Here is a 26,543-nt window from a genome sequence, read left to right as displayed (position 1 = left end):
CAGAAAAATGTTAAATCTGTGGGTCAAATGTCAAATAAAGCCGTTTTTACATTTAAAAAAATCAATACTTCATACAGGTTTTGGCTCTTCTAACCACATATTTGTGCTGTACAGCAACAACGGCAGAAATTTCATATCTGCATGAACTGTGATGTTAGGGCTCAGAACTCAAAGGTTTTGTTGGGTGGCAGTTTCTAGAGAACCATGTTACAACAGCATCTCATCTGCCCGTACAAATCTGCACATTTTACATTGCAGGACTCTGAGCTCCAAAGTTGGGGAGAGGTCAAACATGCAGCTGTTTCTATTGCTGCTGTGGCAAACCAGAAGGAGAAATATTGGTGTTGTTTCGACAAAAGTGCCTCTTTGTCACCATGATGGTTCAATTATGGGTGTGTGGTGGAGTCTCCGGTGCTCTGCTACAGCGCTCTGCCAGCTGTGAAATCCACAATCAGCTGGTGTGCCAGCAGGTCTGCTTGAACTGTCACTGCGGGTATTTTCAAGCTGCTTACCAGCGATGAAAAGCTGAGGCTTCTCGCTGCTGTGGGGGGAAAGCTGACAGGAAAACATCCACGGCTCTCCTTCTGAGTCTTATGTGACGTGTCAGAGAGGAACCTTTTGACTACATCAAAAGCAGATGAGTAGACAGAGCGCAAAATGCAAGAACGTTGGCGTTTGGTTGATCACTTCTTTGCTGTAGTAATTGTTTCTGATTAAAACCGGCCTGTGGTGGCAGGTGTTGGATATTTTCCCTCCCTCATGTCTCTCTGCATTGAGACTGTCTCAATGAGGTGGGATGGAGATGCTGTCCCATATCATCATACTGCCACCAAAATATGCCACTCCATCGATGCAGGATTCAGCATCTCTGCTTCCTACAAACGATGCAGACGGGACTGATTGTAAAAGGTGGATATGGAGGGCTTTTTGATGAGACAAAAGACTGGCTGTATGCCACCTGTTGTGTTGAGCGGTTGGCCATATTATCCTGTAATATCAGCTACTTATAGGTTCGAAGGGACAAACACTTGGTTTAATGGAACACCAGTTTGAAGTTACTCTAAGGGATAGCCCTCATCTGGATCAGTCACTCACACCCATTCTCAGAGCAGAGTCCATGTTCACTGGGGCTGCTCATTTGGTGCCAGTTGGACTCAATGTTGACAGAACCTGAGGTTACCAGAAGATTCAGCTCATTTTACAAATCTGTACTCTGTAAAAATGTGACACCATTCGAAAGTCTTGGTCACTAAGTCATAGACTAAACTAAAGTTATAACAAATACCAACTAAACACATCTTTCTTTGCTTTTTGTGTCACGTTTTTAAGGGACCGTTTACAACCGCGCACCACTCTCACCTCTCCCACCATGCCGTTCCACGTTCCATTGACCTTCTTGCCATGTTTCCCGTTGGTGACCAGGTAGAGGTCGTAGGTGAACTTGACGGCTTTGGCAATTTTCTTCAAGATGTCAATGCAGAAGCCTTTGCAGCAGCGCTTGATGTAAATCCCCGAATCCCCTGTCATATTGCTTAGAAGAGAAAAAGACAAAAAATGCCAAGTTTGAATGATCAAAGTGACAACGAAAAACAATAAAAAACAAAAACCTTTTTTTAAGCATTTAGTGAGCAAAATTTCAAAATCAGATTAGCAGCCAGATGCCAGCTCTGAAACTGTCATGCTACGGTCACATCGCCCTCGGCAACGTGGGTTCAAGCAACTTCTAGTCTATATAAATGCACATAAATGTGCTTTTTGGGTTACCACATTCAAAACTCTTGCATGCCATATGTGGCTACAGAACTTTAACCAGTCAGGGACTTGGATTTGGTGGTGACGTAGAGATGATGTCCCATTTAATTCATGAAAGTGCCAATTGTTTGAAAATCGATCATGGAGGGAAAAAACAAGTAATTACAGTTTGTGCCTGGCCGCAATTGCACAACACAAAGTCTTTTGTTTATCAGAATAGAGCTGTGATAGAAAACGCCTGGAGCAAGATTCGTGAGATTTGCACCACTTTGACATTTCGCACCAAAACTCTTCCAACTGTAGGTGGCGGACGTGAGCTAGTAAATAACAGAAGAAGAAGAAACCCTCCCTGCTTGCCCAGTATGAACACTATGAGTTAATGTGCGTTCAAGTATGCGTGTCACATGACAGTTGTGTCCATAGCTTTAGATTGTGGATTTGAATTTACATTTGGGTCAAACCAAAGACTGTAAAAACATTGGTCACATTGTCCTCCAAGTTGACTTATAGCTTTGGACGTTGGACTTAAACCTCCAAAGGGCTCCTGAGCCTGGCCTCAACTGCAGCTCAACGCTCCCCCAAGGGATCTCAAATGCAAAGAACGAATGTCCCAGAGTGAGGTGAAACAACTACAAACACCTGACTGTAAATAATGGTAAAAATAAAAACAAGCCATGACACAAAGCATTTTTGTACAACGGCAAATATTAGACAAAACACTTTCTTCCCCCACAACCCACCAGGTTTATGCACTTTCATCCAAACTGCACACTAATGACGGTCCATGAATAACACACAGGACAAGTGGAGCGGTTAACCAAACCGTGCGTCATCGGTCAAAAGGCTGTTTTGGCTGGCAGCTCATACAGGTGCAGAGCAGCTGGGCACAAAGACCACAGCAGCTCAGGCATCGACAGCAGAAGCTGTTCAAAACAAACCAAGAACAAATGTGTTTCTGTGAGGTTCACATCCGATGGGTCTCGTTTGCTTTAGGCTTCATTTCAATTCTATGAAATCGAGCACATACAAATGAAAAACTCTGAAATGTATAAGACTAAACAGAGATTTAGTTGTTTGTGCTCCCATCTGTCTGCTTTCATCATGGAGAACAGAGTAGCGCGGATGGAGAGCTATTATCTGAATATTATCTGTGCCATATTGCCAGCCATACTAGATCTGCTGCTGAGGCTTTGAGTGGAGGCAGAAAGAGGGAGACGAGAACCACAGAGTCAAAAGAAAAAAAAGGAGGAAAGATCTGTCCATTTAAAAAATAAACAACATACAATTATGAGCTCCAAAAGGCCTTAGGTTCTCCATTGAAGGAACCTAGGAAAGCAAATTCATTATGGGAGTCAGAGGAGAGCTGCTTAGAGACGGGGTCAACGTACAGAGCAAGTCAACAACAACAGAAAATGAGACGATGAAAGAGTGAGCAGAGGTGAAAGCATTGGGGGTAATTACAGGGCTCAAATGAAGATGCCCAAAGAGGTAAATTAAGGAAAATGTCAAGGTTTTTCAGATGACAACACAACTGTTCTCTGCAGACACTGACTACTTTTTTAACTGCAGTATTTGCTTATTTATTGTAAGAAAAAGAAAACGAAAACTATGAAAAAGAGCGGAACAACCCCCCCCCCCCCCCCCCACGTTACATGAATTTGGAATTTGGAGCCAAAATGGTTCTATCAAACACTGCATTTTCTAAATGATGGCTGGATTGAGGAACAGGCAATTTTCTGTTGGTTTCCATTTGCAAAAGTCTAATTTTTTTTTTTTTATTTGTTTTTGATTGGCAGGTGGGTAGAGCAAGAGTGGGCTCAACAGTCCTACCTTACATTGAATCCAATGACTGTAAGAACTGGACCGAGTGTTACATCCCCACGGAAAATGGCCCCAATGAAAGGAAATCAATTCAGTCGCCATTTTTTTATGATACGTCATCGGAAAGCAGTGATTGGTCCGCAATCCGTCAATCAAATGTTTTGAACTTTGGACGAGAGGGCCAGCAGCACCACCTACTTTTATTGAAGCATCTGATTGGCCTGTTTTTAACTGAACAACTTGCACCACAGGAAAAAAAAAATGTGGAAAATAATTTAAGATTAGCGGGAAAATTTTAAAAGCAGGAAGCAGAGCAACAGAAGTTATTCAGACAAATAGTATAACTTAGTGAAAGCTGTTTGTTTCTCTATAGAAATCTATGGAATTAGGGTTCTGTGGCTACTTCCTATGGAACGTCAGGAGAGAGGGGTCACAAAATCAGATTCACATATACAGTTTAAACTTTTTGCAGTTTTTTTGAATTTTGTCCCATTGGGCGGGAACTGAGTACTTTGACTTTGTCGTTCAGAATCCAGTGGATGATGCCAAAAGGATCAGTCTAGGATTTTCATGCCTATGTATGCAAGGTTTGTTTACCAGGTATGGAAACTAATTTATAAACACAACTTCCTGCAAATCAACTCTGCAGAGGCCGGTGTGAACGTAGCATGACAACTGGGATCTCCTGGAAGACAAACTGATTCCGATCAATCAGTTTTTATGTAAAAGAATCCTTAACCCCTTGACCCCTGTTGATGGAAAAATGCATCAAACAACTTCTGCTCCAATATTATCTAAATGTAATTTTCTTTTCATAGCTGAAACTAAATTCAGGCGTCAAAGGATTAAAGTAAACATGGGGAAAACAAGCCTTTGGTTTTTTTCAAAAGTTTTCTCTTGACTTTTGTACTAATTTGTATGTGGATTTTTACAGGAGTGTATTTAATGCTCCCTTCTTCTTTTATTTTTTTATTGTTTATCTATAAGTCACACCAGCATGAAAAAAACACTTTGCTCAGTAGTTCAACCAGGGTTGTTTTCGCATATAATAGAAAACTTTGCATGAATCATAACAAATTGTGTAATCAGGCAGTTTTTTTTTGTCTGCAAATAAGCACTAAAACAAAGCAAGTGAGACAATAAAATAATTTAACTTTTAGGTGAGATTATTCACAACATACAAGCCATTTTCTTGAAGTTGAGTCTTGATATTTGGACTAAAACTCTTCCTTCTTAAACATTTTAAGAAAGAAATTCACAAGATAAGTTAAAAATGTTCCTATGTCAAGTTCTGTCAGACTCCCACAATGCTTAGCATGCGAGAGAGAAATACTTTCCCACAAACCTCCACTTTTCACAAAATGTTCAGGTCAAAACTAACTTTGTTTTTGTGTTTTGCTTCCTTAAAAAAGGAAAAGTGGAAAACAGACTTTTATTTGTTTCCATTGAAACAAAACGGTTTTGCTGTCATTAAACTCCATCTTCACCTTCTCATAGAGGTATTTAAAACAAGTCATGCTCTCACATAGCAGGCGGATGTGACATCAAAAGAAAGTACAGGGTAGGGGCCTTTTATGCTTGAATGGTTCATTTGTTCAGTTCAGTCCCTGAATGGATAAAACAATCATTTCTGTTTAAACTTTTCAAATGCAGGTATCAGCGCTGAATGGAAAAATGTGAGGAGAATCCATGAAAACTTAAGAAAGGCTCACTAAATGTTACAAAAATGTGTTTTATAACTTCAACCCTGCAGAAACAATCGTATTACATTTGATGCAGGCGCATCTGAGACCCTTATGTTATTAGCATGATCCAAACTGTCCATGAAAAACCCATAGGATATGACGTAGTTCATGTTTTCTGCCCTGTAGTTCATCATCTTTCCATTAGGGGCAGTGGAAGGGCTTTTCCTGCTCATTTAATTTTTTTTTTTTTTTTTTTTTTTTTTTTTACTTGTCCTGTCTAACAGTTGAGCAAACAGATGAGAGCTGAAGGCCCCTTGTGTTGGACATATTTTGCTTTTACAACATAGGGTTATGAATCTTTTGACACACAAGGTGTATATTTGAATAAACCCCTTCTGAGAGTAATCCCAGCCCCAGGCGCAGATGGGCAACCCATCCAGTGGAGGCGGAACCCCCCCCCCAGGTCAGGGCCCCCCACCAGTCCCCGCCAGCTCATTTAAAAATGGCTGCTTCCGTTAAACCTCAAAAGCACTTATGGCAGAACATTTTTTGATAATTTTCAAAACCTTTTTGGTGACAATGACTCATCTATTGTTATGTATATTTTTTAAATGAATTAAAAGAATGTAAAATTTCTTGTTAAATAATTCTTTAAAATACAGTTTAAGCACGTTAAAAATGCCTGGATAAAATTTGAGACGGCGGGTAAATAAGTGGCTTTTTTTTCCTGACAGTCATGTCTAAATTGGCATCTTAAACTAACATTGATGGGAACAAAAAATCACCAAATTATCTAGTAAAAATACAATTTATACTATTTATAGCTCATAAAAAAATCATAATTTTTGTGGAATTAATCAAAGGGGTTGAAAAATAATTTGAATTTTCTATCAATTCTTTGATGTAGTGGGATTTACAGGGTTAAATTTGAGTCAGTATTTGTGCAAACCCATAAAATTGTGACTCTTACCTGAGTTTTAACTGCTTTCGACAGGGCACAGTGTTTCTCATGCAGGTCCCACTGAGTGGATCCACATCCTCCACGATCACAAATGGAGCCTCCTCCAGCGTCACGATGGACAGGTGGTCGTCCCGCTCCTCCGCTCCCGAGTACAGCTCAAAGCGAGGCCACACGTGATACCTCATCGTCAAGGAGCCTCTTTCCCACTTGCCGACCTGCGTGTGTGTGGGATGAGAGCTGTGTGAACGCTCCAGGGAAAAGCTACCTCAGGCGGCAAACTCCAAAAAGAAGACGCGGCAGATGGGTCACAAACCAGAGGAGGAGACATTTACCCTGTCCCACTGTCGGTCCTTATCCAGCAGAATGATGACCAGCTTGGGAAACATCTGGTGACCCTTCTCGCTGAAGGACAGATTTCGACCTTCAAACGTCACATTCATGAGGTACCTGGTGACGAGAGATCAACATGGGATGTTTTAGTGCCTGAGCCAAAAAAGAAATCTAATTTTAGAAATGCAGTTTATTATTGTACATAAAGTTTGAGGGTTTTATTAAAGTTATTTGTAGACCCAAAAATTTGTTGGTTTAATCGATTTTATGAATCCTTTTAAGTTTTAAGTCTATTTTAAGATCCTCCAACTGCTGGGGAAAACATCAAAATATAAAAAACTGAGGAAAATTATCATTTTTATTTTGCATTTAAGTTTTCAAATTAATTTTTATAAAGCTCATCAAACATGTAACGACAACAACAGATGTCTGTGCTTCATGTGTCAGGAAAGAATCTAATGTTTTCCCGACTTGCATTTACGGCTTGAACTCCAACACAAGAAGTGACTCATAAAAAACACAAAGCAACCTCAAACTAACTTTAGTCAGTCACTTGCATGAGCAAAGATATACCTATTAATAGATGAAGTATCTAAAACACCCTATCATATATAAACCCCATCTACCACCAAACAAATAATGCTTCCACACCAAAAGGTCAAACCTGTTTATTATCTGGATCAGAGGATTCCCGGTTCTGATGGACACCAAGCAGAGAGGAAAACATAAAAAACCTAGATGTAAGGAAGATCTTCAGGCGTGAAAGAGTCAATGAATTAAAATAGTGAACACACCACGGTAACGAGATCTGCCTGCAAGTGTCGGCAGATTTTCTTTTGGCACAAAGTTTCTGTCTTGAATAGTGTTGACAGTGGCTGTGTGTTTGGTATTTAATGCATTATGATCGTCTTAATAATATTCAGGTCGCATGTTGTGAGTCATTTAGTAAAGTTGGCAACAAAAGACGGATTGCATCCTTCTGCTTTTTCAATTATTGATTGAAAAAGGGAGCATTTTGGCCAATATCCTGTAACTCATACATGAATTTATATGGAAGCTGTATGGAACCTCATCTTTCTTTGAACGCGGCTCCATTCTGTCACACACATCACAGAAATTCTGTTTTTTAAACCTGAAGACAGGACGTCCTCCTATTATCAGAGGCTAATGTATTTTTTATATTTAATGCATCGAGGCAGAGGATCAGAAACACCTCAGAGATTAACGAGCATGGCACAATAAAGAAAAAGCTAAAACAGAACCACTTGGGTGAAGACGGAGCTACAAGAGTTAGGACTGAGAGGTGGAGAGGGGCAAGAGTGTCCTAACTGCCTTTTGAGTCCATATCAGAGAGCCCCACGCCTTTTATGTGTCAACAAGTGTAGCAGGGGCAGATAAGCACATTACTTTCTCTCTTAGTTGCCTCTTTTCCTCCCTCTTCCTCATCCTGTGGGCTGTCATCGCCATGGAGACGCTCTGCCTCCAACAAAAAAAATAAAGAAAGAAATAGAGTAATAAATAGCTTTAATGCAAACAGTACGGTGTTTGAGCCTAAAGATGTCTAAGGAAACACATTTCGCCCGACTTTATGCCAAAAAGAGACAAAAGCGAAAACTGCGGACAAGAAAAGAATTTACAAACTTAACAAGGAGAGTTTGGGTTGAGCAGAAGCCAAGATTTTAATCACAGTATCTCCCACTCTCTCTACCGCATGTATTTATAGCGCAAGTCCATTTTCCCGCTCTCTTTACTCACACACATGCCAATCTGAGCAGGCTGAGCACTTCGAGCGAGTCAATAATGCGACTCAAGCCTCCATGTCACGCTTGCAGGCTGCAGCATGCAAGTGCTGTAATGCACGTGTAACATGGGATTAGCCTCCTGGGAATGATCTCACTTTGAATAGGTTACAAAGAAGATCAAGGCAATGGAGGCCGAGGTGGAGGTGGCCGCCCAACTTGTTGCTTGCCCCGGTGCCATGGCAACCAGTGGGATGAGTAGCCGCCCCTCGGGGGCCTGTGTCCTGAAGGCTCAAGTGAGCTCGTGTCAGTGTTAGTGAAACCACAACATAAGGATGTTGGGAGGAGCATGGTGCGATGCAATGCATGGCAGTGACACCCAGCGATTTTCCTGCAATCAGCTGCGTTACCATGGGAACAGTCATTTCACCCGAGAGGTGCTGTGTGAAAGAGAGACGGCGAGTATACATCAGTCCAAACCGGAGTGTTTACCCACTTCCCCTCACGCCGCCTTTCTCACTCAGATCAATCTCTGGAGCCGACCTCTGAGCGCAGCGTCAAACCACGCATCAGCATGACACATTAGGCTGTGCATTAACCTGCACAAAGGCTGATGCACGCCGTGAATGTACACCAGCGGAGGCTGCTCTGTTTATCATTTTGTGGCGCTGCACTATTGATGTAGCTTTTATGTGCCGTTTGATCTCTCCTCATGTCAGAGCTCCCCTCTGACTCTGAGGAAAGCAAAGAAAAAAACTGGGATGAGCTGCTAATAGTACCTCGTGTGGCTTCATTCAAATCTAGACTTAAAACATTTCTGTTTAGCCGTGTATATGACTGAAAGGTCCTATCTGCACCTTTCTTTCCTTCCTTTCTTTTTAAATCTTTTTTTTTTTCTTCCTTTTCTTTTAAAGTAAATTTTATGTTGATTATTTCTATGATGTATTGTGATTTTAATGCACTTTTCTGTTTTGTGAAGCACCTTGAATTACTTTGTGTACGAATTGTGCTATACAAATAAACTTGCCTTGCCTTGCCTTGCCTATATGAAGTTGCATGTTTGCAACTATAGCTTCCAAAGTCTTCCTACAGGAGAAATGTGCAACAGCAGGCGCCATGAATCATCAATGGCATGAACACAATCCTCTTTTTTTTTTTTTCCCCAAAAAAGAAACTCTGCTTTTATATCTGTCTTATTTTGAAAGGTCCTCTCTTGGATGCCTTCCATTTTCTCCACCCAAGCAGAGCACAAGTTCTCGGTCGCTGCAATGCAGCAATGTAAAAATATACAGTATATCTGCTGCATGTTGCTGCGAGGAAGCGTGCACACGTGCACACACTCTGACATACTGTATCATCTTGAGATGGATGACTCATAATTTGCAGAAAATCTGTCCCTGAAGAGACGGCAGTTAGTGAGAAAATGTGAGCTACACGTTACACGTCTGTAGGACAGAAGCTGGATAAAGACCACAAATAGACTCAACTGCTGCAGAAACAGTAGCGAATGGTCTGCAGGATGCAAAAGCCGAGGCTCTGGAGCTGCAGGCGGACAACAAGACGTGTCTAGATCCTATTTTATGAGAGAAATGAACAGATATGTGTTCCAAAGTAAAACCTCACAAAATCAAAACCATTTTAAACAAGTTTTATTGAGGTGCTTAACACATTGAAGTATTCACGTGAAAGTAAGAAATCCTAAGTCCTAGTCCTACTAAGAAATCCTAATTTATGGATTTTGAAATGGCCGGACAAACACTAGTGTGTAATTTATTTTGAAGAATAAAAAAACAGTCAGAGGACAAAAAAAACCTTCATTCTTTACTTGAGATCCACTTTGTTCTGTTTTTGGTGTTTTTAACATTTTCTTGTGGCTTTTTTGTCATGATGGAGGACATAGATTAAGAAATTTAAACTCAAAATTGCATTTCTGAGTATTTCTTTTTTCAAGTTCTTGTGAATCAGGAGCAGACGAAAACATGCCATTTGAAAAAAAAAGTTAATTTGTGATAAAGAGAATATGCTGGGTGGGGCCAAAGTCTTCCTGCTCTGCTTCTATCCACTTGATGACAAATAGATCTATGTACGTCTTCGTTTTCCTCGTCCAAGCAGGCATCTCGATCAAAACTGTACACCTGGACAGCTCCAATATTGCTTTCTATTTTTGTTGAACCGGTAATGTTGGGTTGGGGGTGTGAGGGACTGTAAGCTAGCGGGTAGTAATGGGAAGGGGGGCGTTTTTATTTTTAATTTTTTAAATGACCTGAATAATCATATTTAAAAAAAGCACTTTGATGGACAGTTAAAAGGGCAAACACTCAACTGACCTCATCCGTTTCCTTACGCCGCTTCTAATTGGTTGAATGCTGTAAAGCATTCAACCCTTTGTTTTTCTGTTTCTCTTTATTATTTATTACGCACATCTTCCGCCGTTTTTCGGCACTTAACTCTTTCTACAATTTTCAACCGATTGTAACCATTCAACTTTAAAATGTTCAGCTCTTTTACCTTTTTTCTGCTATGACTTTTGGTTTTTCAAATCCTTTTACTTTTTAAGATATTCCAGTTTTTCCGGGAATTTTTGCCCTATTAAAATGCATTGGGAAGTTATGGTACATGAGGTTCCTGGTTCGACACCCAGTTAGGACACTTCAAATTTTTTTACCATTCAACTAATAACATTTTTAACTCTTTCAACTTATTACAGTTATTACTTTTGGACCTTCAAATCATTGATTTTTTAAAGATATTCCAGGATTTTTGCTCCATTAAAATACATAGAGAATTCTTGTGCTTAACCTTTTTTACAGGTTTTCACCTTTTTTAACCATTTTACTTTTAAAATGTTGAGCTCTTTCAGCTCAGTTCAGCCATTTCTTTTACAAATTAAGCTTTCTTTCAGCCATATAGCATTCAACCCTGCATTTTCTTCTGGAAATGCAGCTCCTTCTAGTTGTTCTTTAATGATTGTATGATCGCTCTTGGTTTTGTTTTGTCGTGTGTCTGAGATGTTCTGCAGAGCAAAACCCTGCTGTAAAAAAGGCCTGATTTAAAAAAAAAAAAATTAAAATCTTTTTCTGTTTAACTAAATCAAACTCCAACTTTCTAATAGGTGTTTTGGGGTGGGTTGATAAAATCAATTAATCAATCTGAATCTATCCAAGCTTAATAAATCAAATATTGGTCCCTAAAGTATAGATGATTTTTTTAGGCCTTTACTTTTCTGGTGATCCAACGCAAAACAGCAGTAAAGCCAAAGTCCGCTAGCTTGTTGCAAACGTATAATTGAATTTCCTTAAAAACATACCTAAAAAAACAGAAACGGCCTCCAGGAGAGGCAACAATTTGCTTGGAGCTTCTCCGTTTGAGAAACCGTGTAACGCTGTATGGTCTTAATGGTTTATTGTTTCACTAATACATTTTACAGTATGTGGACGATATCAGATCTTAAAAAGAAAGAGAAAAAATATAGTTTTTTTTTTACTTTTGTGTAGATGGTAAATTGAAGAGCGTGGTTTCGTATCTAAGGCTATCGTCATTCACGCAAGAAGTCCAAACGGAGAAGAGCAGCAACATGTTTTATTTTATGATGCATTAGTGCCAACAATCAAGCAATTTTTTATTTATTTTTTGCACCGCCACATCTAAGAACAGCCCAGCTGTACCATGTTAAATGCCAGAAATTTACATCATAAAGCATCTATGGACTTCTCAAAAACAAATCGACTAAAGGACGACCATCTAGACCAGGGTTTGCTGATGGGCACATTTCAAAAATCAAATTTTCATCCTCCTTGTCTTTGGCTGCTCTCTTCAGTGGTTGCCATGGTGAATCATCTGTCTCCATCTGCATCCCCCTCCCTCACACCAACCACCCTCATAACCCTGACCTTCTCTTTGGTCTTCTTGGCCCCCTTCCTAGTAGCTCCAACTTCAGCATCCTTTTACCAACATCCTCTCAAGGTGTCCAAACCATCTCAATCTGCTTCCCAGCATTTATCTCTAAAATCTGTTCTTGTGATGGATTCATTCCTGATCCTACCCAATCCTATCCTATTTATTACAATTAAAACACATGTGACTGTTTGTGATTTTTGCACTGCACTGTTAGACATCAGAAGAATATGTCCTAAAATATGCCGAATATGGCATATTATGATCTTGTAAAAGAAACAAAAAACACTGTGATTATAAGATTTAAATATTGGTTTTCCGCACCAAAAAGAAGATATGCACATTTACTCATCATAAATATTATTTTAGCTCAAAACTTTGTAGTCACTTACAAGACAGCGGTACGCTCACGGCGTGTTTCATAATCACACGTGTGTTCTGAACGTACATGATCAGACTACTGGCACGCTTTTGCTTTAGTGGAAGCCCAAATGTCTTTGCAGAACACAGATCAGAAGTGGAAAATATGAGATTCCTAAACCTGGCTGTGTAATCACAAACAAAGTAAATAAAGAGGCCTAACATTGCTGTGTGCTGCTGTGCCACCCCTGTAGCCGCCCGCTCGCTTCATCACTGTCCAACAGTTTGGGACATTGGGTTTTTTAAAGCCGCTCTGCAGTGAGACACTAATGAGAAACTGATGTGGCAAAAACAGAACTTTTGGATTTTAACCACAACAGTGTTTTGATTATAAAACATAAGCTGCAACAATATAATCTTTATTAGAATTTACCTAAATCTAACCTTAACTCGATCCCTAATTTTGATTGAAAACATGACTATGAACCTGAAAATCTATTTGACAGTCAATAAAATAGCTTTTAAAGTCAAAACTGCTTTTGTAGTAATTTTTGTAAGAATTTTCTAGGAATTATCTTTGCATTGAATAGAATTGTCCAATTGGTCGTCTGTAGATTCTCTGTGTTTGCGTTAACTTTTCATTTTCACAGTAAAACACTGACTTTACAGAAACTCCATTCACAGAAAATACAGAACCAGCAGCCTTTTTTATTTATTTAATTTTTTTAAATTGAACCGATTGAAGCAGGCATGTCCAAAGTCCGGACTGTATGGCAAATTTGCGCTGGGTAGCGTGTGCTCCTGTCATGAAATCAATAAAATGCGTCCCCCAGCCCTTTTATAAGAACGAGGATTTCTTGATTGTGATTAACTAAACTACATTTTAAGCTGTTTTTAAACCTGTAGCAAGAATCTGTGCCTATTTGACCTTTAGAGCCTTAAAGGCTTAACGAAAAGAACATTTTTTGTGTGATCAAACCTTTCAGAATTTAATGTGTAAATGGTTTTTTGAAAGTACATATGTGTGCACAAGCTTAAAAAACACTAAAAAAAGTTTAGAAGTTAGAAGGCGAGCATTTAATAATGTATAATATGTAACATTTCATATGAACCCAGATTAAATGTTAACAAAAGGTTTTTTCCAGACTTTATTGTATTTCTCGTCTTTGAATATGAAATGAATATAGCACTATATACATATACACCATTTACAAAAAAGTGAGATAACAAATAATACTTTACTTATGTTCAAACTTTTTATAACCTACCAATAATATGTGAAGAGTCTTAAACAACATAAAGGAAAAATTCTATGTTTGAATGGATTTCCTGCTTCTGTCGTATTCATATACCATGTAAAGAGATGAGTGTGAAGCTCCGAGTGTTTAATGAGTCCAGTTGTGCTGTTGAGACGACTACCTGTGGAGCCTGAGGCGAGCATCAGAGAGCTCTCCGTCATGAAACCAGCAGAATGACCTTTCAAAGTCGGAAGCTCCAAACACACACACGCCCTTCCCTTTAGAGGGCACATACACGCAAAGATACGCCGAATCTCCTTTGATTTACCAAGGTTTATGTACATTCTATATTAATGTGTAATCATTTAAAAAAAAAAAAAAAGAAATTTAGGAGAAAAGATTTGATATTTTTCTAAAGTGTTTTTCAAGCTTGTGCACACATTTTTGAACAACTAACTAAATTTAAAACCAGCTAAACTAATAAATGATATAAGGGGTCAAAATTCATCTGTGTTATTACACTACATAATAAAACTCACTTCTAATTGTTTAATTTAACTAAATCCAGTTCTGAGGATCAGAAAATCATTAGGATTTTCCTCTAAAAAGCTAAAAATATAAACCTGATTGAAAAGTTCTTTACCTAACTACATACTGGAGTTATATTTGTACGTTTTTGAAATAGAAGCTTCTGTATAACAAAATTTTTGCCATATTGTGAAGGTTTTTCTATCAACTATTAAAATAAATAAATATTAAAATAACGTTTACAAAGTTGCCTTTCTATGGCTTCCTCGCTGTTTTATTTATATCATTTTTTCAGGAACTCAAACTCATCAATTTGACCGTCACGTTATTGCTTTAGACCTGTACTCCACAAAACCAATTAAGAGTTCAACCAAGCTACAGTCTACAGCTTAAGTTGGAGTTTAACTTTGTGGGACTCAAATTCTCCAAATCCACTTTGTTCTTCTCAGCCAAGTTTGCCGCCTGCACAGTCTGGCCTGTGGAAACCAGCATCTGTCAGAAACGACTCAATTGGGAAAGAAATCTGCCTCTTTTCGGTGGATTTTTTTTTTTCTTGAAAGAAAACTCTGATTTTATCTTTTTTTTTTCCCCTGCTGAATTTGGTGGAATTTAACTTTTCAGTCACACCTGTCACCTGTCATGCATGAAGAAAATCTCATACCAACTAAGTGGCCAGACTGAGTAGTAGAGTTTCCATCCTAAATCCCAGTCATTCCAAAAGGCTTTAAGAATGGGACCCAATGCCTCCCTGCTAGACACTCAGCAACCACCAAATGGTTCCCGAATGCGGCTGAGGCTGCAGCTCACTGCTAACCCAGGGGATGCAGAAAAAAAAAAACAACTAATGGGACTTTTACCTTTCATACTATAAACATGCTTTTACTTTGGTAAGGAGTACTAGTTTGCAACAGGAAATCATCTCTCAGACACATCAGTTGGAGTTCCTTCATGGGATTCTGTGTTGTTCAAAAATACCTGCTATGACAGAAATGTGACATCATTTGAAATATTTTTTAAGTCACAGTATTAACACAGTGTTCCCTCCTGATATCACCTTTCGGGGTCTCGCAGATTTTTTTCAGTGCGATCTTTCACGCGTTTATAATTTTTTTTTTTCAAAACAGCATACTGCGTTCTTCATTCTGATGGTCAGTCAATCTCCTCTGAGTCGTTTCTCCTGCACATAAATGTGCAGCTCTCCAAATCTACATAAATCCCAGATTGTGATCAGATTTTCCTTTCATAAAAGTGGACCTAGGTTCGAACTTTAAGAGTTTACACAAGAGAAAATGTTCGTGTCTGCCTGGGAAAAGTCAATAAAGTATTTAGTGAGGGGTTTGACAGCCTTAAAACATCTGTACTCCGACTTTATGGGTTGAATGTAACCCCCGCGATGTATACGGTACTCCTTTACGTTATCACAATCAAGCCTGTTCCTAACAAACACATTCCTCCGGCGGCTGATGTCTCCTCAATCATGCACATTTGGATAAAGAACATGCTTTAGGCCTCATGCCCTGTGAAGTCCGGAAATATTCCCATCAGGAATCATGATGTATCACAATATCCCCTCAGACACATGATGACTGAGGGACAATTTTTGTAACACGATGAATCATCAGAAAATGCCTTTCCTTTGCATCCACAAGAATCTTAAAGCACCAAGTTATGCAACAACATCCCAAACTGTGCCATAAGATGATGTCAAACCTTTTATCCTCTCAGATTGTAGAGATTTGCTGCTTTTCTCAGAATGACGAGGTCATCAACATTTATTTATCTATATTGTTAACTTACTTGTTTGTCTTATTTGGAATGATTAGTGATTTGTTTTGTTAGTTTGTTTTCCTTTGCGCTGCCACGACTGATGAATTTCTCCACCGCCAGACGAATATGGTACAATTCAATTAAAATGTGTTCATATTTAACCCTGTCTGTTATTGTCCTAAATGCCTCATAATCTGAATCTAAAGGCATGAACCATGTGTGATTATTTTACTTTTTATATGCAATTTTTTTGTGATTTGTGTGTCAATTACGTAATTTAAACATGATACGTGCACCGTATGTGCAATATAAAAGTTATACATCAGTGGTAAGTCCGTAAAAAAAACAACATACATGGACATACAAGGAACGGTCATGGAAAGCAACAAATTAGGGTATGCATCTCGCAAAAATCACACACAATTGCATAGGATTAAAGCAATGATTGCCTGTTAACTACGTAAAATATGCATAAGCTGCGTAATTCTCAACTTTTGAATGGCTAAAAATATAAAATGCATGTAAAGATCCATCGGCCGAAACCCTCAACGGACATCTGCGCATATCGACAAATGACAAACACAAGAAACATGTATATCGCACAAGTGAAATACCAAAATCTCATCCATGGAAAATGCAAAAATTGTATGTAATGGCTGTGGGACATAATCCGTGTTTCTTTTTTAGTCCAAGAAAAGTGAAAAATTTTCCACAATCAATAACACAGCAGCCGTTTGGTAGTTATTGTCATATCAATGCAAACGCACAGATCAATGTGTTTTAACAATGTGATGGTCTCATTAAGACATACAAAGAGAAGGGATCTACATCTAGGAGAGAGCACTCAGTCTGGCACATGGCAGAATTTACACCAAACATCTAGGCAGTTTGATAACTCAGTGAGATCTATCTTTGAAATATTTATATTTGATTAAAAAAATAAACTGGTGATCAGCAGTTTCTGTGAGACCGGCGCAACGGCGGCGAGGCTTAAAGAAGACTCATTCAGCGACTTTTACAGGCTGTTGTGAGAGACCTGCAGCCAGAAGGAGAAGAAAAGAGCGGCGCACCCAAGAAAAGAAGACGGAAATAATCACTACGATGTGTGAGGCTTGTGCCTATTGATAGTCTGACTCACTTAGGAAAGGCTTTCGTAAAAAGAAATGCTCATTTGTACTTTAGATACCCAGAAGCATAATAGATAGGAGAGTCTGCTCGCCTTCACTGTGCTTTTATTGTGCCCATTAGGAAAAGCAAGAAAAGCTGCTCTTCTGCTGCAAAACAGAGAAAATAAATTACTTTAAAAGTCACACGATGAGACAAGCACACTTAAACAAATGACTAAAAATGTAGATCACATCAAAGAAAAACCTCTCGACTAAACAAGGAAATTGAATGTGCACAGTCAACATTGGTCCTGTCACACGCATCGACCCATTAGAGCCTGCTCCACCTCATGCAGCACATTTTCTCATTATCCCCGATCCCGCTTGTCTTCCCTGTCAGACAGAAAACACAGAATGGCCTCTTGAGTGCGCTTTCGTGGGTATTTCTGTTAGCATCGTGCGCGTGCACGCCTTCCAATGCGCCCCGTAAGGTCAGCAGCCCCTAAACAAATTTTAGTGACTCACAGGGGTAACCCATCTCTGTCCATCACAGCCAATTGGATGGCATGGTAATGCGGAGAGCGTGCTGCCTGCAGTGGCCTGCAGCCCCACAGGACTACGCAGAGACATATGGCCATATTATTGCTTTTGTCTCTCGGGGGGGGGGGGGGGGGGGGGGGGGGCATTGCACTAGCAGGAATTCAGCGTGTCCTGTGTGTTTGAAAGCCCCTGGAGTCACCATCAACATCTACCGAACTGAATTCCCCACCTTTGCTCCATGGGATTGAGGAAAATGAATTGACTAGTTCGCAAGCAAACACACACATATATGAGCACGCACACAAACACACACATGGCAGTATGTCAAGCCTGTTGGATGATTGAGAGCCAGCCTTGTGTCTGATAGCGTCCTTTGGGGACTGAAATATTCATGGCTCTGGTCTTATTGTTATCTCTGCTGTTGGAGGCTGGATCCTAAACGGCATACACAAGCATCTCTGACATTAAATAAGGAAACAAGACCGCTTTTCTTTTTTTTTACCCCTGCAATACATCAACTTCAACCAGGACATTAACACAGCTATGGCAGGAAAGGCTCAATGATATTATTTTTATCTCGTCTGATTTCTCACCTTTAAAATGATGCTGACAAAACAAACACAAAACACATCTACTCTCGTGCCTTATTGAATTGTGATGTCACAGCTTTGCAACGGAAAATTAGACCGGTTCTAACAATGAATACCAAAATAATGAAGCTGCGACTGATGCTACGCTCACACCGGCCTTGGAAACGTGCGTTCAAGTGACCAGTTTCAATGAAAAGTCTATGTAAATGCATATTAATGCGCGTTTCGGGATTCCACGTTCAAAACTCTCACGTTCAGGCATCACTGCACACGTTCTTTAGTCATTTATGGGCTCTACATACATAACTTGCAGCCACTGAAATCTAAATCAGTTGAACTTTGACTGATCAGGTCCTCAGATTTGGTAGTGACGTATGGATGGCATCTTTTTCAATTCACAGAAGTGCCAACTGTTTAAAAAATTGATCTTCAAGGATGAGTTGATAATTGTGGTCTGTGCCCAACAGGAATCATTTGACACCAAGTCTTTCAAATATAGAAGTAGAGCTGTGAAAGAAAAAGGCTGGAGCAAGATTCATTTGGAGCTACGACATTTCACACCAAGTCTCTTCCAACTGCAGGTACATGTGGTAGTATGGGGTAACGCCAAATCCTGCATTCAACACGTTCTTGAACAGGCGACGCATGCCTGCTGTGAAAATAGCATGTCAGTTTTCCTGAAACTCTTCACCGTCTCCCTTTGCTTTTTGAGAACAAGGATTGCACCACATATCCATCATTGTTATCTGTTGGTCACTTTCACAGGCTGTTAGTGTACAATGAAGAGAGTGTGGCCTTAATTGAATGATCTGGACTGAATGGGATTACTCCAATTTTGACTAATGGAGTTGATGTTTTTTTGCGCTGAGCTTGAGGCAACCTCTGGTGTGACCTGCACTTAAAATCAAACAGAGTTGAAATGTTAACTTTTTGTTTTTACAAACCCGGTTGACTCTAATTGTTCTATTAGCTGCAGAGTCACTGTGACAAAAAAAACCAAAAAACATTTCCCATTGAAATAGAGAGCATTAATAATTAAGTACTAATGTTTGTTTTCTTCTGTAAAGCTCCAAAATGAGAAGTGCAGGACAAAATGTTGTACGTTAAGATGGGGATCTTATTTTAATGAGTCGAGAGCTTCACTTACGTCTGTCCATTTTTTTTTACTTCTGTTTGCAGCTTAAACAAATTCCAGCTCTCCTTAGGGAACGTGGCTTCAGGGTAAATGCAAGTGAGTCTGTGCAAATGTGTGATTCAGCAAAGACAGAAAAGAAAATAAAGACTTCATTATTTATTGTAATAAAGCATTTTGCTTCCAAACAGTTTTTTTTACATTTGATACACTTATTTGTTTTAATGAAGCTTGTACCAAGGCTTTTTTTTTTATCACCGGTCTTTGAAAAAATAGGAATTTTGACATCAAATTGATTTAAATGTTTTTCATAAGGTTTCTTCTTTATCTCATTTGAGTTTAATAGGTCCTATCTTCTCATACAGGTTTGTATTTAAGCTGCAACCTTAAATGACAAGAACCTGAAGACTGAAGACTTCCAGTGAGGCTGAGAAAAATGATCCCACATCCAGATAAGAGTCAGACATGTTTCATCAGTTTGAGCTAAACTTCTGCTACAATTGTCAAGAAAATCATTGCATATCCTTTACAAATCAGCTGACAAGTGACAGGAAAAAATATTGTGTTTTCTGATAATGTAAAAGGCTTTGGTAATCTTTACAGCTCTAAACTTTTGCTTTAAAGATGCATATTAATGCTCAAATGTATGTTTGGTCTTTTTTGCTTATGTACGACTGAGCTTTAGGGCCACCCAAAAAAATAATAGTAAAATTACGAGATTCAAAGTCGCACTTTTTGGCATTTTCAACTTTCTTATGCTAATAGAACAGACTACTTTCATTCGCCTTTGTTGTTTTATGTTGAAACGGGACGTTTCAAGTCTGTGATTGGCTGGCTTTTGTGGCCCATTTGTAAGGTGTCCTGCTCTGTTTCGAGCGCAGAAGAGAGACAATTCCTCTTGAGATAAAATTGTTTTGATTGCATCATTTCTTTAAGTTTCAAGTGCATTTTTCTGTCTCAAGTGCAAAATAATTTTTTGGAGCACACAACATTTTTTAAGTTTTACGCTCAAAGCAGTGAGTGTTGGGTTTTGAATAATGGCACAAAAATCACTCCATATGCATGTCTGTAAATTCAACCAAAAAACTGCGAAGTGTCAGCATCCACACACTGCTTACTCAAACTTGTCATGTCAAAATTGAGTTGTGTAGCACAAGATATAATTGATGTAAATGTTTTTGTCAGAGGGTACAGGACGCTTTTGCATACTTTTTGAGGATTTGATATTGTAATCTGTTAGACCAGCCTGCTAAGGCCAGCTACCTTTGTTGAGGCGGTGCAGTCGGGAGCAGGAGTTTTATTACTTCGTGTTTCAAGTCTCCATAACTAATGTGTTCCACGCGCAGCAGCTGCCCCTGCTGCCTCCCCCAGCACTGACTCACTTCAAGATTTCCTTGGAAAGGCCGGTGCCAGAGCCCTTTTTGTCAGGCGTCCCAAGGCAGCTGGATTTCAGCAGCGTGTGCGGCCCTCGGTCCAAAATCATGGTCGAGGTCGCTGTGGCAATGACAGCCACGGCGTCGCGTACCCTGGCCTCGATGTTGTAGTCCCATTCGTCATATGACACTGAGATAATACCTGGGAGAGACGGAGAGGGAGATTAGGTGAGAGAAAAGAAAAGAAGCGCCTACGAAGCAAAAAAAAAAAATGGGGAAATGGAAGCAAAAAATAGCAGGCTGTGAAAAACAGCCAGAGGGGGAAGAGTTTTAAAACAATCAAAGCGTTTAGGAAGAGAAACAAAACGATCTTGTAACGCTCTGGCTGAAACCTTAAATATTCATAATCAACATCTCCATATTCCTAAAAATAACACAAAAAATGAAACAAGCCTGAGAGCCTGGCTCCGGAGAAGAGCCCTCGTGCTGCTCTTTTTGTTACAAATGGCTTTTCAACCATGATAAACCCCAAACTATCCAACGTCAACATTTATTTCTTTCACCCAAACAGCAGTGTTCAGGTCATTTTCCATGACTGCTCTGCACGATGTGCTCATATTTGGATCTGATTGGGTAAATTTATTGGAAATAAAAGAAGCCTGCAATCTCAGGTAGTCTCTTCTTTTTTTTTATTACCTGCTGAAGCTTACAGAACTGGAAAAATGTGTTTACTGCAATTCAGATAAACAGCTTCTGACATGCTCACCAAGTGAAGGGCTTCACATGAGAGCGCCTTAAAGAAATGTTCTCAAAACAGCTTCTGGGAGTTTTGCTGAACAATGGACTACGGGGCTGAAATTATTCTTAGAACTGACAGTCACAATGCAGAAACTGAGGCTTGTCAGAGCGCATCTTTGTCATGTTTGAAAAGAAAAATGGATGATAAGCTGGAAGTCAAAGGAGTGGATGATTGAACATCAGACAAATGGGCCTGGACTCACACTTAGAGTCAAAGATTGGGATTGGGAGTTGTAGTCCATTTTCACGTGTTTCACCTTTCAGACCATCATAGCATCATCTGACAAGAGTAGAGCTCGTTATTAAAATAATCATGCATTTTGTGGTACAGGCACCAAATTTGGTATGAATTTACCTATCAGCAAAGCATGAGAAAATAAAATATAAAAACATAAAATAAAATTGTATATATACATACATAGATATATATATAAGGGTTAATGGCTGACGAAGTGTGCATTATCACTTTTTAACGCACGGCGTGGAAGCCTGAACCGTCCGACGCGAAGTGCGTTAGAAAGTGATAATGCACACCTAGAAAGCTATTAACCCGCTTATACCGTGGTCACTTACAAAAGCAATAAATATTAACCAGTTTTTAGTCCTTATTTCTTGTTTTTTTTCCGATTTGAATCGCTTTTCTCACAAAAAGCGGACTATTTGTTACGTGCACATAACAAAGAGTCCGCGTTGCGCCGCACCACCGCTTCAGTCAAGCTTGACGATATAAAGTGACATATACATGCTGATCTTTCCGATGGGTTGAATAAAGCATCAATTCAGAGAGAAAGTTCACCTCTTACCGCTTGTTTTTGTCCAGATGATGAAGCAAAAGGTTGTTTTAAAAAAGCCGGCGCAGTGATACAAAACATTTAAGCTAAGTGACCAGAACTTCAATTTTTACCATGCGGTTATCCTGTGGTCAATCACTTTTTAAGGCACACCCAGCAGCCAATCAGAATCGAGTATTCACCCGGACTATGGTATATATATATATATATATATATATATATATATATATATATATATATATATATATATATATATATATATATATATATATATATATGTATATACACACACGGAATTATATACAAATAATTCCGTTTTCTTTTCTCTTTTATCATTTTTTAGAGCTGGACTCCTGCATCATTTTTAGCAATAATTTATTGGTGTGTGACCTCTTGAGTGTATTTTTGTTAAACATATCAGAGGGATTGGATCTAAAAAGAAAAACTTATTGTGAATATCATTTTTAGGTCTTATAAAACATTAAAAACTAAATCATTGAACTCATCAGTGGGATTACTCCAAATATTTGGCATTTCCCTAATTTTTTGCTACACCAACAGCAAAAATGCTCCAAAAAAACCTCAAACCATATAAAAAAGGTCTGCGCCCACCACCCCTTCCCTTCCCTCTGACACATGCGGCTCCGTCTCTATGACGGGAGCGCGCAGCTGCGGCCTAAAATTGATCGTTAGAGTGAAAAAGACTACCAATCACCTGTTAGTGTGATTCATCCAGCCACCGATGAGTTGCGCCCCCCAGTCGAATTTTTTGACTTGTTATGTTCCAAAGACTGCTGCAAAGAGGTGTGGGCGCAAGTGTCTTGCAGCAGAGGGCGGTGGTCACGTGCACGTTGGGTCTGCTGTGTCGGAGCAGGGAATTGTGGGAAATAATCCCCATTGCCTGCTTTGGTCGAAATTGGGTTGGTGCAATGTATCGATGTGTCAAAATAAGAGCGCAAAGTGCCGGCTGCTGCAGGCATTTCAAAATAAAAGCTCAACGTCTCCTCTTTGAATTTGGCATTTCTCTGTGTGTGACTGAGGGCACGGAAAATGCGGCCCTCAATGAAGTGCCGCCCTGGGCCACCGCCCACCTCGCCCATATCAAAAACCACCACTGGTAGCCAGTTAATTAGCAGTTTGGCTTTTGCTTCCCCACTACAGTGACGTACCAGCTGGGTTGTCACAATATATATATATATTACTGTACATAGTCTAATTGAGTGTATAGCTGCCAAATTTCCAAATGGCTACAATTTCAGATTTTTCCCATGGCTAAAGTCCTTTTCTGATCTCAAAGCCTCGTTTTCACTGAATGGTTCGGTCCGATCTTGTTTCAGAACGGTCAACGCTATTCAGATGAGCGTTTCCACTCAAAGTGGGGACCGTCACGTGGGGTGAAGCTAACAACAACTACAATGGAGGTCATCCGCTTCGCTTTGATACTTCTTGTAAAAAAAGCATTTAATATTGTTTGAGAGAATATTGTGGGCAGTGTAGAGGAATACAGCCTTTCTTTTATTGTTATTACCTTCTGCCAATCAACAGGTTTCAACGGTACCTCCCTAACCGGTTTGTTCCATTTTTCTATGGACCTATAACCAACAGGGGCTCAAAAATGGTACGATTCAGTCTGGCTTAATGGGTCAATTTTAAAATGAAAATGTTTAAACTGGACTGGATCGCTCCGCTCAGTGGAAATAAGGCTTTAGATACATCCATGCCAGAATTGTTGCTTGGACCACAATATGCATGATTTGTCTGAAATATAAATCTATACGGCTACGCTGCGTCAAATTTTTTCCAGTGTTGTATTTCTGACAGCACAGACAGAGTAAAGCCATACTACTACCCACCACCACCCACTGGTTGCTTCAGCACAAAGTGGTGGGTTGTGTTGAAATTCAACTGTGATTGAGTTATGAGAAATGTGAACAGCGAGCTGCGAAAACACGTGAATACTCCACAGAAGATGGTCCATCTGTCTCTCTTTTTTCTTTTTTAGAGACTTCAGCACAGAAAAACGCAAAGGTAAAAAAGGACTAAACAAGCTTTTTTAAAAGCGCAAGGATTATTTTCTTTTTGTTCAGAATATCAAACGTTGACAAAGTCAGACAATTTTGCACCTTTTTACAACTGAGTTTCTTTTCCAAGCCTATATTCAACATATCACAACATATCAGTACAAACATCCTCATATGTACCTCATACATGGCATCAAAAACCATTTTAAATCTGACCATGAAATGGACCCTGATGAGGAAAACCATCAGTCCTGTCATCTTTATGTGTTATAACCTTAATCCTCTCTTTACACTCTGATTAATACTAAAAAACGGCCGAATCCTTTTGGATTTGACGTTCTTTGTCATTGGTGGTGTTTTTATTTTCTGCTGAAAATGCCTTAAGTGCCTTTTTACCATCACCTGTGGCTGCACTTCTCTAGGAATTCTCAAAAAGTGTACTGAGACCTTCACTCTTCACACTCATTTAAGGAAGATTTTTCACCCTGTGAAAAAGACAAGACTTGTTGTCTTGGAAACAGACTCTGGTGCAGAGCGAAGACCCCAAAGGGAAAGAGGACAAAGATGTCTGGACAGCCTAGAGTTCAGATTTTTAGGGGGGCTGTTTTTAGTTTAGCTCTTTGACCTATCGTAAATCATCGCCCAGTAACGTCATCTGGTGGCATCAGCTGATTCTGAGGCAGCTTTTCATTTCTGCTTTGGACCGATATGCTACACATTACATACGCAAAGTGTTCCATAATTTTGTAAAGCCACTTTTTCAGAATCTGCTGATTTACGTTGATTGTGTGAAGACCTCACTACTATAAAGGGCTGCATATCAGCGAATGGCTGCTTTTCTCCACTTTAGATAGCTGAAATGTTGTTAATTACCTTAACAGTTGAGTTACTGTAGTCGAAAAAGCTCAGATGTAAAGCTTCATTCACATCGCCTTCACAAAGCACGTTCAAGTGACCACTTTAATACTTCAGTGGAGCATAAATTTACTGTTTTCTGGCCTGTTTCTCGCGTCCTCGTGCAGCTACGCATGTTTTGATGACCATTTTCAGGCTCTACGTAGAAAACGTGTGGCCATTGAATGCACACTGAAACTTTGACCAATCAGGGACTCCACTTTGGTAGTGACGTATGGGTGACATCCCATTTAATTCATAGAAGTGCCAACCGTTTGTGGCGGAGAGATTAATAATTGTGATATGTGAATTATATGACATCAAGTCTTTCATATATCGGAAAAGAGCTGTCAAAAAACGAAGCCTGAAGCAACATTCGGGAAATTTGCACTGCGTCGACCAAACCTCTTCCAACTGTAGGTTACCGACAAGCACTGGTGAACAGCAGAAGAAGAAGTAGCCCCTCCCAGCTTGTGCAGTGTAAAAATCACAGGCTGGTCAATAACATGTAGGTAGTGCATTCTTGGCGTCACACGTGTGATGTGTCTGTAGCTTAAAAGAGTTAGTCATCCTTTAGCATGTTTATACTACTTTGTCAGAGTCAGATCCTCGGCCTGTCGTCCTGATTTTGCTTCATTTCTGTTTTAGTTCAGTTCTTTTAGTCGTGTTTGATCTTCATTCTGTGTCAGGTTTCCTGCATTTGGATCCTCCTCTGCTCCCTAGTGAAGTTGTAAATTTGAATGTTAGATGCTCCAAGTCACATGTTACTGCTCTGGAGAAGTGACTGTGTGGTGTACCTGTAGGGAAGACAGAGGGGACGTGGTCTGCATCTCCAGCCACCAGCGAGGGCACGATCCAGGTGTAGCCGTAACCCGTGAGGCCTACGGAGTGAGCCACCTCAAAAATGGTGGTCGCCTCCTCCTTCGTGCAGTAGAGGAGGATGACGGGACTCTGCAGTTTCTTCATCTGGTTTTGGATTTTGGAGTCTCCGTCATCCACCGACATGTCCAGAAGGAGGACTTCTTCTAACTCCCAGCCCACAAAGCTGTTCTCAATGGTGCTGCGAATCTGCCATGGAAAGAAAATGAACACATTAGAAGATGGAGATGCGCAGAAGAGAAACTGTCTGCAACCTCTTCTCCTTATAGCTTCTAGATTTCCACACCATTTGTACTGACACATCTCATATGAGGTGATAGTAAAAGTGTTTAGCACAACCAGGG

General features: G+C 39.7%; 1 protein-coding gene across 5 annotated transcripts in view; it reads right to left on the bottom strand.

The window, feature by feature from the left end:
- The window catches only part of LOC101163953 (glutamate receptor ionotropic, NMDA 2B-like), a 141,955-nt gene that overhangs the window by 24,523 nt on the left and 90,889 nt on the right, over window positions 1-26,543 (bottom strand). For all 5 annotated transcript variants that reach the window (XM_023955858.1, XM_023955853.1, XM_020702419.2 and 2 more), the window contains exons 5-9: window positions 26,118-26,388; window positions 20,826-21,018; window positions 6,552-6,666; window positions 6,229-6,434; window positions 1,360-1,531 (exon numbers count right to left, since the gene is read on the bottom strand). In XM_023955858.1, the coding sequence (XP_023811626.1) occupies window positions 1,360-1,531; window positions 6,229-6,434; window positions 6,552-6,666; window positions 20,826-21,018; window positions 26,118-26,388 (957 nt within the window). The remainder of the gene's footprint in view (window positions 1-1,359; window positions 1,532-6,228; window positions 6,435-6,551; window positions 6,667-20,825; window positions 21,019-26,117; window positions 26,389-26,543) is intronic.

Source organism: Oryzias latipes, chromosome 1 (assembly GCF_002234675.1).
Source record: "Oryzias latipes chromosome 1, ASM223467v1".
NCBI lineage: Eukaryota > Metazoa > Chordata > Actinopteri > Beloniformes > Adrianichthyidae > Oryzias > Oryzias latipes.
This window is presented reverse-complemented; position numbering and strand designations above follow the sequence as displayed.